This window comes from Zalophus californianus, chromosome 1 (genome assembly GCF_009762305.2).
Source record: "Zalophus californianus isolate mZalCal1 chromosome 1, mZalCal1.pri.v2, whole genome shotgun sequence".
Lineage (NCBI taxonomy): Eukaryota > Metazoa > Chordata > Mammalia > Carnivora > Otariidae > Zalophus > Zalophus californianus.
Genome location: NC_045595.1, coordinates 149,991,917 through 150,007,789, shown reverse-complemented (window position 1 = coordinate 150,007,789; position 15,873 = coordinate 149,991,917). Strand labels below are relative to the sequence as shown.

The window sequence follows — 15,873 nt, the reverse complement described above, 5'->3', positions numbered from 1 at the left end:
TAACATACCCATTACCAAATATGCTGAAAAAAAAAATCTATAGTACCACTAATAAGAAAGAAATGGTTATACAGACAACATTTTGGTTTATATCTTCCAGATTTTTCTGGAATCTATGTTGTTTTCCATAAGTGGAATAATACTATAAAGACTGTTTTTCATAGTTTAGATAATACCATGTGTACTGTTTTTTAATTTATTTGTACTAAACATAGTAAGAAAATTTTCAGTGTCACTAATTATCATTCTATAGCAACATTTTAAATGGCTGTGAGATATTCCATTTTGTGGATACACCTTAATTTATTTAACTAACTCCACATTCTAGGACAGTTAGGTTGTTCCCGTAGTTTTGCTATTATAAATAGCACTGCACTGAGCAGCCTCCTCATTGACTTGTGTAAAAGTGGCACTGTGCTTAATGGGGGACAAAGGGGTCCCTGACTTTATAAAAATCTTATGCTTCTTTATGGTGTAGGCTGGTTTGGGCGAAGTTGCAAGGTAAGGTTGGATTTTATCTCAGTAATGGCTGTAGCAGAAGTTTGGTTGGTGCTTATAATTAAGGTAACCTTCTTACTCGCTTTGGTAAAAAGCACCAGATGAGTAATGCTTCTGATGGGCATCTTATTTAAGATTTCAGTGTACTGATTTTAAGATCCACTAGAAAATAGATGGATGACAGTAACAGTCACTCATTTCATCCCGCTGTTTTTAAAAACAAGAAATTGGGGAGTTGATTATCCAGTTTCAAGAAATGAATACAAAGCTTATGGTAGAGTCATATTCAAACTGCCAAAACATAGAAATAGATTTCTATGATATAAAGGTGTAAAATTCAGAGCACAGGGCCAGATGTACAGATATATTGTGCTTACTGAAGCTTTGACTTTTCAGGGTGAGAATTATGAGCTGTTTCTTTCAATCTCATTGCCATTTAGAATTAGGTAACTATGCAGAAGCACCTTCAGCTTGGAAATAAGCTGTTTCCTAATTTGCTTTCAATTGGAATGATTAGCTTACAATGAAACAAAGAATAAGGGGTGGAGAAAAAGAGAGGAAGAATGTTTCTTCCCCCAAGAGGCAATCAGAAAAATTCAGGAGACAAGAGAGTTAAAGATGTGTGTGTACACATGAAAGAAGCTGAAAAGGGGTTCAAGAAGCTTGTGTATGCATAGGAAATGGTCAAATTAAGCTATGAGTGGTAAAAGGCAAACTATAACAAGACACTATAACATAAGACCTCCTCCCCACAAGAATGTGATAAAGAATATTGCTAGGAAAGTTTGGTCAGATGGTCACCTGTGCTAGTGAGTTTGGTCAAAGAGAAGAGTCTTAATATCATTGGAGGAGAAGATGTACCAAGTAACCATGCCATGTAGATATGTTTGTAAATTTGGGTTCTGTAATTCAGCAATGTCTGCACTTGCTTTGTGGATACTTCTGGCATTTTCTGTATGATAGACTGCATAATGCCCCCAACAAGATGTCCACCTCCTATTCACAGAACCTATTATATGTTACCTCACACGGCAAAAGGGACTTTGCATATGTGCTTAAGGTACTGACTTTAAGATGATAAGATTATCCTGGATTACCCAGGTGAACCCCATCTAATCACATGAGTCAGAGCACCTTTCCCAGGCTGGGTTAAAGAGACGAGATGGAAGGAGGAGAGATCCACATCTTGAGACAGACTTAACCCACCATTGTTAGCTTTGAAGATGGAGGAAGGGGCCATGAGACAAGGAATGTGGGTGACCTCCAGAATCTGCAACTGGCCCTCAGCTGAGAGCCAGCAAGGAAATGGGGATCTCAGTCATACAACCAAAAGGAACTAAATTCTGCTAAAAAACAGACATGGAAGCAGTCATGATCCATCCACAGAGACACAAGCTTACTGATAACAAGTAGGAATTTCTCCAAAAATGGAGCTTCCCCCAATCCAATATTAATCTGTTTCTCAGAGGAGGCAGCCCTCAAACTAACTCGGCATCAAAAGTCCTTTCCAGGATTTGTTTGGTAATTACAGTTTTTCAAAGCCCCAACCATCCACGTTTACTCTGTTCAGGCTGTTAAATGAATAAAAGGGAAATGCCACCATTATTCTAGCTGGTTTCTAGTCTCTCTTCTCGTTTTTGATTTGTCAAATAGGACAGATTAGGTATGAGAAATTGTAACCTTGAATTACAGTCTTTTCCCAATCAGAAGTTACCCTATCAACTTACCCATCAGGGAGAGAGACTAAAATAGCTCCTCCTGAAGTTTTACTTCCTCATTTGGGTCTTGTGTGACTGAAATCTGTATGTAATAGCGCCCTACCAACCAACAGTTTTTACAGTTTGCTGCCCTCTACCAAACCTGGAAGAGTCTCTGCTCTTTCAGGAATGATTTTTTAAAGGCCAAGTGTCTTTTCTGAAATAAATAATTTTAACCACTATTTAGACAGAAACCTTCACAGGACTTAAAAACTGTAAGTTGATGATATCATCACATCTGGCCTTCAAAATGCTAAATTTGTAATCAAATCCACAAGTTTAGAATCTGCTTTTTTATTGTCTGCTTTCATTTTAAAACAGAAACCTTTTTTGAAATGGTGATGATTTTGTCATGGGTATGAAAGGACAATGTAAATATTCTATGTTGGTCTACGGACTTCTGAAATACTATATTTAGTTATAAGTAAGCATTTTTTTTGCATTGAACTTTTTTTCTTATTTTATTATGTTATGTTAATCACTATACATTACATCATTAGTTTTTGATGTAGTGTTCCATGATTCATTGTTTGCATATAACAGCCAGTGCTCCATTCAATACGTGCCCTCTTTAATACCCATCACCAGGCTAACCCATCCCCCAGCCCCCTCCCCTCTAGAACCCTCAGTTTGTTTCTCAGAGTCCATAGTCTCTCATGGTTCATCTCTCCCTCCGATTTTCCCTCCTTCATTTTTCCCTTCCTACTATCTTCTTTTTTTTAACATATAATGTATGATTCGTTTCAGAGGTACAGGTCTGTGATTCAACAGTCTTACACAATTCACAGCACTCACCATAGCACATACCCTCCCCAATGTCTATCACCCAGCTACCCCATCCCTCCCACCCCCCACCACTCCAGCAACCCTCAATTTGTTTCTTGAGATTAAGAATTCCTCATATCAGTGAGATCATATGATACATGTCTTTCTTTGATTGACTTATTTTGCTCAGCATAATACCCTCCAGTTCCATCCACATCGTTGCAAATGGCAAGATTTCATTCCTTTTGATGGCTGCATAATATTCCATTGTATATATATACCACATCTTCTTTATCCATTCATCTGTTGATGGACATCTTGACTCCACAGTTTGGCTATTGTGGACATTGCTGCTATAAACATCGGGGTGCACGTATCCCTTTGGAACCCTACATTTCTATCTTTGGGGTAAATACCCAGTAGTGCAATTGCTGGGTCATATGGTAGCTCTATTTTCAACTTTTTGAGGAACCTCCATACTGTTTTCCAGAGTGGCTGCACCAGCTTGCATTCCCACCAACAGTGTAGGAGGATTCCCCTTTCTCCACATCCCCACCGACATCTGTTGTTTCCTGTTAAGTAAGCATTTTTTAAGAGCAACTTTGAAAAAGATAGAACCTAACCAGATTTTAAAGTATCTAGAAGCTCAGTCAAATAAGAAATAGTTCAAGTAACTGAGAATGCATAGCCAGAAAAGAAGTCTTGGGGAGAAGAAAAAGTGTTCTCTTCAAATATCCGAAGAGCTGCCATAGGGTACAAAGATCTTACTTAACTGTGACTCCAAAGGGCATCTCAGTGCATGAATGTTATGAGAAGATGTAAAGAAATAAGACTGAGTTTTCCAACAGCTAAGACTCTTTTAAAATTATATAGAAGACAAAAACTTCTTCCTCGCATGAAGGATTAGCTACTAGAGGAATGTCCCTCCTACTGAAAACAACTAGAAATCAGACAAAATATGAAACAACTGTTTTCAGACATTGGACAATAAGCTGTAGAAAATTGTAGCCCCTGAAAGAAGGAAAAAGATGAGGTGAGCCCTATGATTGCCCCCAATTTACTGCCTGAAGTCAGTTTCCAGGCTGCCCTAAAAGTAGGGGGAGCCCTGATACCAAAACTGGAAAAAGACATTACAAGAAAAGAACACTATACCTATATCTTGTGAAAATAGATGTCAAATTCCTTAACAAAATTACCAACTAAAATCTAGCAATCTGCTAAAAGTATGATACATCACGATCAAGTGGGGTTTATTCCAGGAATATAAGCTAGGTTCAATATACAAAACTCAAGAATAAAATTCACCATACTGGCAAACCAAAAAGAAAAAACATGTAATCATATCAGCGGATACAAAAAGGCATTTAACAAAATTAATATCCATTCATAATTTTAAAAAAGAAAGAAAAACTCTCATAAAAGTAGGAATATAGAGGAATTTCCTCAATCTAACAAAGGACATATACCAAAATCCTTCAGTTAGCATCATATTTAATGATAAAAGACTGACTGCTTTCCCCATAAGATCAGGAATGAACACTCACTACATTTCTTCAACATTGTACTGGAGGTCCTAGCCAGTGCAACAGTCTAGGAAAAAAATAAAAGGCATTCATATTGGAAGGGAAGAAGTAAAACTTTTTTTTCTATAGATAACATGACCATGTTTGTAGAAAAGCCTAAGGCAGCCATACAAAACTATTAGAACTAATTGTGTGGGCTCCTGGGTGGTTCAGTCGGTTGAGTGTTTGCCTTTGGCTCAGGACATGATCCCAGGGTCCTAGGATTGAGTCCCACATCAGGCTCTCTGCTCAGCGGAGAACCTACTTCTCCCTCTGCCTCTGCCTGCCACTCCCCCTGCTTGTGCTCTCTCTCTCTCTCTCTCTCTGTCATATAAATAAATTTTAAAAAATCTTAAAAAAAAAAAACAACTAATTGCCTGTAGCTAAGTCTCCAGGTACAAGGTCAATACACAAAATCAAAATCAGTTATATTTCATGAAAAAATTGCCATTCTTTCCTTGAAAGAATGGGATCAAAATAATAAAAACACAGATCTTAGTATATAAAAGCAACACATTTACAAAAGAAATTCGCATATCTTAAGTAAATGGCTAGGAAAGTCAAAAATATATTCAGCCCTTCAAATTTCCCTCCCTTCCCCTATGGTCCTCCGTGCTATTGCTTATGTTCCATATATGAGTGAAACCATATGATAATTGTACTATACAGTGGCTAACTGAACATAATAAATATATATATACATATTTAGCCTCCTTCCTAATAAAATAGTTGCAAATTAAAAAAAATCAGTTATATTTCTATATACTCACAACAAACCATTTGGACACTGAAAAAAGTTTTAAATACCATTTATAGTAACATCAAATAATATTAAAAGCTTGGGAGTAAGTTTTTTAAAAACAAGTAAAAGACCTACACACTAAAAACTAAAAGACATCACTATTGACAGAAATCAAAGTAGGCCTAAATAAATGGAGAACTATAACATGTTCATGGATCTGAGGAGTACCTATTAAGATATCAATTCAGCCCAGGGGTGCCTGGATGGCTCAGTCTGTTAAGTACCTTCAGCTCAAGTCATGATCTCAGGGTCCTGGGATCTAACCCTGAGTCTGGCTCTCTGGCTCCCTGCTCAGTGGGAGTTGCTTTTTCCTCTCCCCCTCCCCCTCCCCCCTGCTTCTTCTCTCTCTCTCTCTCTCTTTCTCTCAAATAAATAAATAAAATCTTTTAAAAAATTATATCAATTCAGCCCAAACTGATCTATGGATTCAGTGAGATACCAATCAAAATCCTGGCAGGCTCTTCAGTGTAAATTAAAAAGCTAATTCTAAAAGTTCTATGGAAACGCAAAAGACAGACAACTGCCAAACAATTCTGAAAAACAAGATCAAACCCATACAACTTATACTACCTTATTTCAAAGTTTACTATATAGCTAAAGTAATCAAGACAGTGTGATACTGGTGAAAGCACAGACATACCAACCAATGGAACAAGATGGATAATCAGAAAGTAAACTCACATGGTCAACTGATTTGGACAGAGGAGTCAAGGTAATTCCATGCAGAAAAGGATAGTCTTTTTGACAATGGTTTTGGGACAATTAGATATCCACATGGAAAAATATAAACCTTGACACACAAAAAATAACTTGAAATGGACAATAGACCTAAAAACAAGAGCTAAAATTAAAAGACTTAAAAAATTGGAGAAAATCTTTGTGACCTTAGGTTAAGCAGATCTTAGACAGGACACAGTAAGCACAAAGCATAGCATAAAAAGTAAAAATTGATAAACTTCATCAAAATTAAAAACTTTTGCCCTTTGACTTTGTTAAGAAAATTAAACATCAAGCCAGCCACAGACTCGGAGAAAATGTTTGCAAAATGTATCTCTCAAAAGGACTTATATCCATAATATATAATTATATATTACTACCCAGTACAGAAGACAATCCATTTAACAAAAGGCTGGGAGCAAAAGATTTGAACACATACTTCATAGAAGAAAATACACAAATGGCCAATAAGCACCGTCCCACAATCACAACACCATTAGTCATTAGGGAAATACAAGTTAAAGCTATAATGAGATACCACTACACATCCACTAACATGACTAAAATTAAAAGGACTGGTAAATATCAAGTGCTGGAGAGGATGTGACACAATTGAAATTTTCATGTACTGCTGCACAACCCAGGAATCTTAGATATTTGCCTATGAGAAATAAAAACATATGTCCTCACAAAAAGACACACAAACGTTTATAGCAGCTTTCTTCATAATACTGAAAGTCTGGCATCCTAAATTTTCCTCAGTTGGTGAATGGATAAACAAATGGTGGTACATTCATACAAGAAAATACTGCTGAGCTATAGAAAAGAATAGACTACTGGTAACATGCAACAACATGGATGAATTTCAAAAGCAGTATGCTACCTCCATACTGTTTTCAAGAATGGCTGCACCAGCTTGCATTCCCACCAACAGTATAAGAGGGTTCCCCTTTCTCTGCTTCCTTGTCAACATCTGTTGTTTCCTGTGTTGTTAATTTTAGCCACTCTGAATGGTGTGAGGTGGTATCTCATTGTGGTTTTGATTTCTATTTCCCTGATGATGAGTGATGTTGAGCATTTTTTCATGTGTCTCTTGGCCATTTGTATGTATTCTTTGGAGAAATGTCTGTTCATGTCTTCTGCCCATTTCTTGACTGGATTATTTGTCTTTTGGGTATTGAGTTTGATAAGTTAAAATAGATCTTGGATACTAGTCCTTTGGAGATATCCAGCCTAGAAGAGTACAATCAATCAAAATGATTTTTCTTTGTAAATATTAAATCCAGAATTACATTAGAACATCAAATATCAAACATAAAATTAATAACTAAATTTTCCCTGAAGAATATAACAGGAGATGGTGCATTTTCTGAGCATTTTGTCTAAATTTGTAATGTAGTTGTATCTTGTTTTGTGTTACCAATAGGTTTTAAACTTGTACAAATCAGAAACATTTAGAATTTTCTAAAACACTTCATTAAAGTATCTTTATGGTGAAGAAAAAAAAAAGCAGTATGCTAGGAGAAAGACACCAGGCACAAAAAGACCAAGGACCACACATTTATGATCATTTAGAATTTAAAATTCTCAAAAATGCAAAACTATTGTGACGTTAACCAGAGTTATCAGTATCAGATACTCAGATAACTACAGAGTATCAGTAGTTATCAGCGGGTGGGGTAGGGGAAAGATACTGACTGAAAGCGGGCAGGAGGGAACTTTTGGGGCTTATATAAATGTTCTATATCTTGGTGATGGTGGTAGTTACATGAGTGTATACATTTGCTAAACACACCAAAATCTGTTCAGAAAATTATTGGATTTTATTGTGTATTAATTATACCTCAATAAAGGTGATTATTTTTAAACACACACACACACATGTGCACACACCTGAGAACTGCCAATGATAGCAAGTGTTCAAAACCATCAAGGGTGTTGTTTCACTCCCTAAAGTCCTACACGGACACCCAGGTTAACAACCCCTGCTGCAAGTGCCCAAAAGCACGATCACAACAGTCAACTGAAAGGAATTTAAACCCCAAGTTGCAACAGTGATAAGCCCATACCAACAGCAACTCAGGCTTTGGGAGGTCTAGCTAGTTAGAGATTTCCCACTTGGGCCCATCCATACCACACTGGTATGTACCAGCAGACTCATCCATTTAGGTATCAACATCTCCAAGGTTTCCTTTTCTTCCTCCTTCTAAACCTTACTTTCAGAAAAGGATTGAAAACTTTTTCAATCACTAAATGATTGCTAAAACTAAGTTTGTTACCCCTCCCACCAGTATTTTTATTTTAGTAAAGAATAGACCTGTAAGTGAAAAACCTATTTCCAACATTAGAACTTAAGACACAGTGAATAAAGGAAGGCATTTGCTTTTTGGATGCAAAAAAACTCCTCAGTTGCATCAAAGTAAGCATCTATTTCCACATATAAGGATATAGTGATTTCTCTCTGAGTCCTAGGACTTTGGATTCTCTTCAAACTTTCCGTCTTTTACTATCTACAGGCAATACATTTTCTGAAGTTGTTTTGGTCTCTTTCAGAAACGAACAAGGTGGAGAGAAAAGAGAGTGAACAGAACAAGAAAAGGTGAGTCCTGACCTTCCAACATTGCTGAAAGAGGTACCGTCTCCAGCGGATTTATAACTTCACCATCAGTTAAGTCTGAGGCATGCTGAGACCTCAGCAAACATGAACTAATGGAGAGGAAAAGGAAAGTTAGTATCTGGAAGGAAATATTCTAGCTATAAATGGATGGCAGGATGTCCAATGCACAATGCTCAAGGGGCACGGCAAGCTGAGTCAAGGCAAAGTAAAAAATTAATACCAAAAGGGTCTGTGTCATGTGCATGAGCTTTATATTATTCACCAGTAATTATTCATGGTAACCCCAGTACCTATCATGGTGCCTGGACTAGTGGGAATCCTACATGTGTGGAATGATTAAATAAATAAGTGAGGATTGATAACATGTTCCCTTTAGCTTCAGTGTCTTTGCACCTGCTGTGTCCTCTGCTTGGAATGTTTTTCTGCCACTTCTTTATCTCATTCTTCAGATCTTGGTTCAAGCTGCACTTCTACAAAAAACCAACCCTTTCTTAGAGTATGTTAGTCTGTTATTGTCATATGGATCCCTGTGCTTTTTTTTTCATAACACCAGGTAATACTTACCTTTTTGTGTAATTACTTATTAAACTATGAACTATACCAAACTTTATAGACAGTAGAGATCATATCAGTTAAGCTTATCTTTGTATTGCCAGCACCTAACACAGTGCCTGGCATATAGTAGGTGCTCAATAAAGTTTTTTTCTATTGTGAAATTGTAGCAGCAGATATTTTTAATTCATAGAAAGTAGCCTTTTTATAATACTAACAACTTTCTCTAGTTATAATTTCATGGCATCTATTGGTTTACAGATAATAGGACTTATTCATAAAATTTACACTGTCATGATTTGATAAATATATAACATGTTGAAAAAGAGTTTCATGGAAATGGAAATGCTATTCATCAGGATTTAGCTTCTCTTACATTTGCTTTCAGCTGAGCAATATTATAATTTGTTTGATTTTTATTTATTTTTCATTTATTTGCTTACTTTCCAGATTCTTTACCTAATCAAATCCAAATAAGCAACCCTAAATATGGCACAGGGGAAATGTGTATGTCTTTCTCTTTATATTCTCTTTTGTCCACATACTAGGGGCTACAGAAGACAAAATGTGGTGAGGTGCTTTTTTTAAGAGTTCACGTTTTCAGTTGTTTTTAAATTCAATTTATTCAAACTAAAAACAAAAAAAGTTCACCCATTCTCCCACCCCTCATCCCCCACTTCTGGCAACCACCAATCTCTTCTCTGTGTATATGAGGTGGGTTTTTATTATTTATTTTTAGATTCCACATATAAGAGAGATCATACGGTGTTTGTCTCTGTCTGACTTACTTCCCTTATCATAATACTCTCAAGGTCCTTCGGTGATGTCACAAATGGCAAAATCTCATTCATTTTTATGGCTGAATCATAATTCCATTATATGTGTATACCACAATTTCTTTATCCATTCATCTATCAATGGACACTTAGGTTGTTTCCATACCTTGGTTATTGTAATAAATAATTGTTGAACGAATGAATGTATGCATGAAGGAATACATAAAGATTCCTGGTCATCAGTTGTTTCACAACATGATGAAATCAGATTTTCTGTATCTCCATCCTCCCCAAGGAACAGGGATCTCAAGAATATATCAGGGCTCTGGCCACACAGTCATAGGGTCAGGCAATCCTAAGTCAAAAGCCTGGTCACAAAGATACAGTCATAAGCCCAGGGTTAACAGCCCCAGAGTGCCCAGCATCTACCCAAATACGCATGCTGCTGTGAGGCTAGGCATCCTGGATGGTGAGCGCAGGTGCTGAGTTCTTGCCTGCCCTCTTAGACTCAGTTCAGGTATGGTCCAGAAGAACCTGCAGGGAGAAGGCAGCAAGTAATCAACATATGGCAGGGGCAGGTCCAGTCAAAAATAAAGGGTAGTTAATTGAAGGAAGCATGAACAGCACATCTCTACCTCTCTCTTCAACAGTTTGTTTCTCCTTGTTGCTATTTCAGTGGCTCCCTGTATTCTGCCCTATCACTGAAATCTAGAAAAAGAAAGTGGCTGTACTGCAAAATCTCACCCAATTCCTTTTCTGTTGTTGTTTTTCCAGAGTACAATACCATGTACCTGAAAGATCTGATGAAGCTCAGTGTGTTAACATCTCGGAGACAACTTCAGGCGACAAAAGTACTACACATTTTTAATTAAAGAGTAAAGTCCATATGACCATCCGTTGTTTATATGCCTTCGCTTTCAAATTTTGGCTTACATTTTTTCTTGTCCATTAATATTATTATTACCATTAATAATAGCAGGGGCTCCAGGACTCCTTGTAAGTGAGATGACCTCCCTATAATGCCAGTTCTGCTCCCTATGCCAGGAGCAGATTTTAACTGCTTCTTTTCATTTTGGAGCACACTTGTAGGCCAAGCTCACCTGACTGGTTCCTGGCTCAGGACTAATGTTTAAGACTAACACCTCCTGTTTCAGATTCAGCCTTCTTTTCTTAATTTTATAAATTGTGTTTTATGTAGAACTCCCAGTTACTGGAATAATGGCTTTTATCTATGCTTAATTCTAAAACAGCACCTCATTCCATCTTGTATATTTGTGACTACCTCTTCAGTCTGGGTGGGAGTTATGTATGTTATGGCTTTATAGTGTTGTTATTAATATTTTGAAACATAAAGAGATGTGTACTATAATAATGTAATTACTATGCCCTGAGAAAATTTACCCACTTCTTTGTGAGGGTCAGTAGGAAAATGGTGGCTTGGTGTGCTGACAACAATGAGCAGACCAACTCAAAATTTGGAAAATTAGGTATGATGGAGATAGAACCAGCTTTGAATCCTGGAGCCACTTCTATCTGGGGTGCTGCTAATCTGAGGAGGATCCACCTGCCCAACAAGCTATTGATAAGCCTTAGCAGAGAGGACTGTGTAAAGCAGGAAAGCACTATGCACTGTGAACCCTACTTCTCTTCTTGAAAGAAGTGACTGAGATAATGGTCCAGGGCAATTGTTCAAGAGACAACATGAGAGATCACAATACTCAAAAGAGAGAAAGAAAGAAAAAAAAGGGAAAGCTCTTGACCGACAGAGATGCACATGAATGTCCTATCTGCCCAGCCCTCTAGCAAGCAAAAGGTGAACAGGCTGTCCAAAAGAACTTCAGACAGACAGCACCTTCCCTGGTGGTTGGTGAGAAGTCTGGATAATACTCAAGTTACCGTGATGCTCCATCTGGCTGGAGGCAGAGCTGGGAGAGAGAGCTATCATCTTGATAACGGGATAAACAGAAGGAGGCTTAGGACTCTTTCAACTCATGGCTGAGAAAGAAGGAGCTAGAGTGGAATTAGTAGGACCAAGATGCAAATCATCCAGAGGCCAACATAGTTGGCAGGTGTCCTAGGAAGGGATCAGCTGGCTCAGAGCAGGGCTCGCAAATTTGTGTCTGATACTGTCTATGTCATTCTCAACGATGGGAAAACTGGATGCACAAGAGGACTATGCTAGCCCAGTAGAAATGAGTCAGGTGACACTGGCTCTAAAGCAGCATCACTAATGGATGGAGCAGCCTCAGTCCAAACCGAGAGAGAACTTTGGGAGGTCCAACACACAGAAATATTTCTTCTTATTCTACAAAAAGGAACCTAGAAGATTGTAGACAGTTGTGCTAGCCATGCTTACCTTGTAATATTACCATTCGTGGGACGTGCCCTGCCTCTGCCTTCATTAGGCCAAGGCATCTTGTTGGTTCCTAACATGTTTTATACAGTGAGCTCTTAATAAATTTTTCTTAAATTGATTTAAAAGTCTCCATTTTCTGCTTTACTTCAACAGCACTACTCAACTCTCGTAGTCCGACATTACTTCCTTTGTCCTCCTAATGTACTTCCTCCCTCTTAATGTCTCCATGGAAGCTTCATTCTCCAGTCACCCTGGCTAGATGCCTCTGACTCATCCCAAACTCTCTCCTTTTCCCTTTTCTCTTAACCATTATATAAGAAAGGGGGGCTTATATGATTCTAAATGTTTATCTCAGTTATGAGACATAAAAAAATCAAGCAAACAAGGTCCTTTCTGAGGACAACTGCGAAATTTGGAGTTAAGAAAGCGATACTTGCTTTTCAGTTTGTAACTTTTTATATTCTGTAATTTTAAATTATGTGCTCATATGTACATTAAACAAAAACTTAATGTAAAATATTCCTTAAAATACCTTGATTATAAAATGAATGCATATAACTATATTGTATATTTCTAAAGTTGCCAAGAGAGTAAATCTTAGAAGTTCTCATCACAAGAAAAAAAAATTTGTACCTATGTGTGGTGATAGATGTTAATAAAACTTATTGTGTCAATCATTTCACAATATATACATATATCAAATTATTATGTTGTACACCTAAAATTAGTACAATGTTATATGCCTATTATACTTCAACTAAAAATAAATAAATAAATGCATATATATATGCACTTAGCATATATTGCTACATGTAGCATATATATATATATATGGCATGTGAGAAGACCCAGGAAAAATCTGGAAGAAAGAAAATTCCAGGCTCTGTGAGGGCAACAATATGTCCTATGATTCCTGGGCACCTAAGAGTACCTCAAAGCTATTTGTTCAAAGATTGAATGAAGCATTAATGTGCCCTCTGGTGAAAACATCCCTCCTTTGTATGTTAAATTCTCTAGATTTTCTATGTTCCAAATCTGGGGAAAGAAAAGCCAAGGAAAGTTAAGAGGTCATTAAGTATAATAACAGTACTAGTTAACATTCCTGGTACTCACCTTGTATCAGGGACTCTTCTAAACTGTTAAATTCATTAACCCATTTATTCCTCACAATGACCCTGTGATGTAGATATGTGGATAGTATGACCATTTTGCTGATGAGGAAACCTAGACATGGACAGGTCAAAGCAATTAACCCAAGGTCACTAACTTAATGAGAGAAAGAGCTGGGGAAAATTTTGCAAAGTATCACTCTTTCTACCCCTTTGTTTCCCAGCCATAGAAGAGACAACACTTTGGCTGGTTGTAGGTTGAGTGTCTACACCACATCCTGCACTAACAGCCCTCCGAGGCGGTGCCTCCAGAGGATTCATCAGTGAGTTTTCCAGAAGCCATTCCATCATCTCATAAGGCCAAAAGCTGTGGATGATAAGGCGCATGACATGATCAGCAGAAATGAGTTTTGGGCACGTGATGGAATGAGCACTGGGTATTATATAAGACTGATGAATCACTGACCTCTACCTCTGAAACCAATAATACATTATATGGTAATTAACTGAATCTAAATTTAAAAAAAGAACACAGTAAAACTTGCATAGATGGGGAAATTTTAATCATATTTTCCCCACCCTCCCCAAAGGGTAGACTAACTAAATGGACTTTGAGACAATGAATTTAGGAAGAAACTATTTGCCACGCTACAAGTTTACATGTGGAAAACTTTTCTATTCATCATTAAAGAAAAACTGGCAAACCAAAAATAAAAGGGGGGGGGGGAGAATAGAAAAAATGAGTTTTTGCTCAGAGGGAAAGCAAACTACAATGGCTGCTTCCAACTCCTCCCCCTCCACCCGTACCACTTACTCTTTTGCAATCCACCCTCCTCCCTCTGCCATTCTGAAGCCAGTTTAATCCACTCAGTGGTCTCACATTTGTTAACCTGGGCTAGAAAGCAGAGTCAGCTCTGACTACTGCCCTCCAACCTTTCCCTCAGTACCCACTGCTACCTACCTCCCTGCCATACTTGGTTATCACAAGACCAAGCAAATATTTCTCTGACTTCAACAACCACCCTTTCTTTTCTCATTCAGGTCCTTATTTCCTCAGTCCAAGAGCATGACAATCACTACCCAACTGATCCCAGTCTACTGTCCCCTTATCCTGCATTCTGTCTAAAACATCGAAACGAACAAGAAGATAAATAGTGAAAAAAGGTCTCCTCACATTCCTTTTCCCTAGCCACGTAGAGACAACTATGATCTCCAGGTTCTTACATATCTTTCCATAGACACACTATGCCTATGTGTGTGTGTGTGTGTGCGTGTGTGTACATATACATACATAAAAATAATGTACATACGTATATACATATACATACATAAATGTATGTGTGCGTGTGTGTGTGTACATATTTTTCCCCTTATTCAGGTAGATGTGGTTTTATTCTACACCTAACTAAACAGCCTAAACATAAAACTTCTGCTAAGACGATTAAGAGAGAAACCAGCCTTCAGTATAATCTTTCATATTAAAACCACATTACTGTATCAGTTTTCAGTCTCATCCATATACCAGCATTATTGTGGATCTTATAATAAAAGTGAGATTCCATTGGCTTTCACCATGGCTGCCTGTTCACTCCATAAGAAAAAATACTTACAGATATGGAGTCCTGCACTATCATTAGACACAATTTTTTTTTTTTAAGAGAGATCATGTGCAAGCAGTTGGGGGAGGGAAGGGGCAAAGGGAGATAGAATCTCAAGCAGGCTCCACACCCAGCACAGGAGTCCAACGTGAGGCTCAATTTCACGACCCTGAGATCATGACCTGAGTAGATACCAAGAGTCGGATGCTTAACCAACTGAGTCACCCAGGCATCCCTTTAGACACAAATTTTTGAGCCTGCTCCAATTTGAACAAGTTACACCCTCGGTCTGGTCTACAATAGTCACCCTGAACTGGATCTCCCATTTCCTGTGTATCATTTTTTTGTCTTTCGTGATTTACTCCCTCACTTTGGTGGTACATATATCCCAATAGCTTTCTGAGAAAGGATATATGGGAAATTAATTTAAAAGATTTTGTGTATCTGAGAATGTCTTTATCCTACTTCCCACTTAATTAATCATTTGCCTTGATAGGGAATTTTGAACTGGAAACTATTTCCACTGTTTTAGTTTCCAGTGTTGTTCTTGAGAAAGCTATAGAAATTCTGACTCCTGGGGCGCCTGGGTGGCTCAGTCGTTAAGCGTCTGCCTTCGGCTCAGGTCATGATCTCAGGGTCCTGGGATCGAGCCCCGCATCGGGCTCCCTGCTCAGCAGGGAAGCCTGCTTCTCCCTCTCCCACTCGCCCTGCTTGTGTTCCCTCTCTCACTCTGTCTCTCTCCGTTAAATAAATAAATAAAATCT

The 15,873-nt window shown here is 37.9% G+C and overlaps 1 protein-coding gene across 5 annotated transcripts in view; it reads left to right on the top strand.

Annotated features, from left to right (window-relative positions):
• The window catches only part of CD86 (CD86 molecule), a 65,664-nt gene extending 53,144 nt beyond the window's left edge, over positions 1 to 12,520 (top strand). For 3 of the 5 annotated variants that reach the window (XM_027587761.1, XM_027587762.1, XM_027587764.2), the window contains 2 exons: positions 8,655 to 8,700; positions 10,821 to 11,774. In XM_027587761.1, coding sequence (XP_027443562.1) covers positions 8,655 to 8,700; positions 10,821 to 10,914 — 140 coding nt within the window. In that variant the 3' untranslated portion in view covers positions 10,915 to 11,774. Of the gene's footprint in view, positions 1 to 8,654; positions 8,701 to 10,820 lie in introns of all 5 variants that reach the window. The other 2 variants (XM_027587760.1, XM_027587763.1) reach the window with 2 other exon arrangements.
• The last annotated feature ends 3,353 nt before the right edge of the window (positions 12,521 to 15,873 follow it).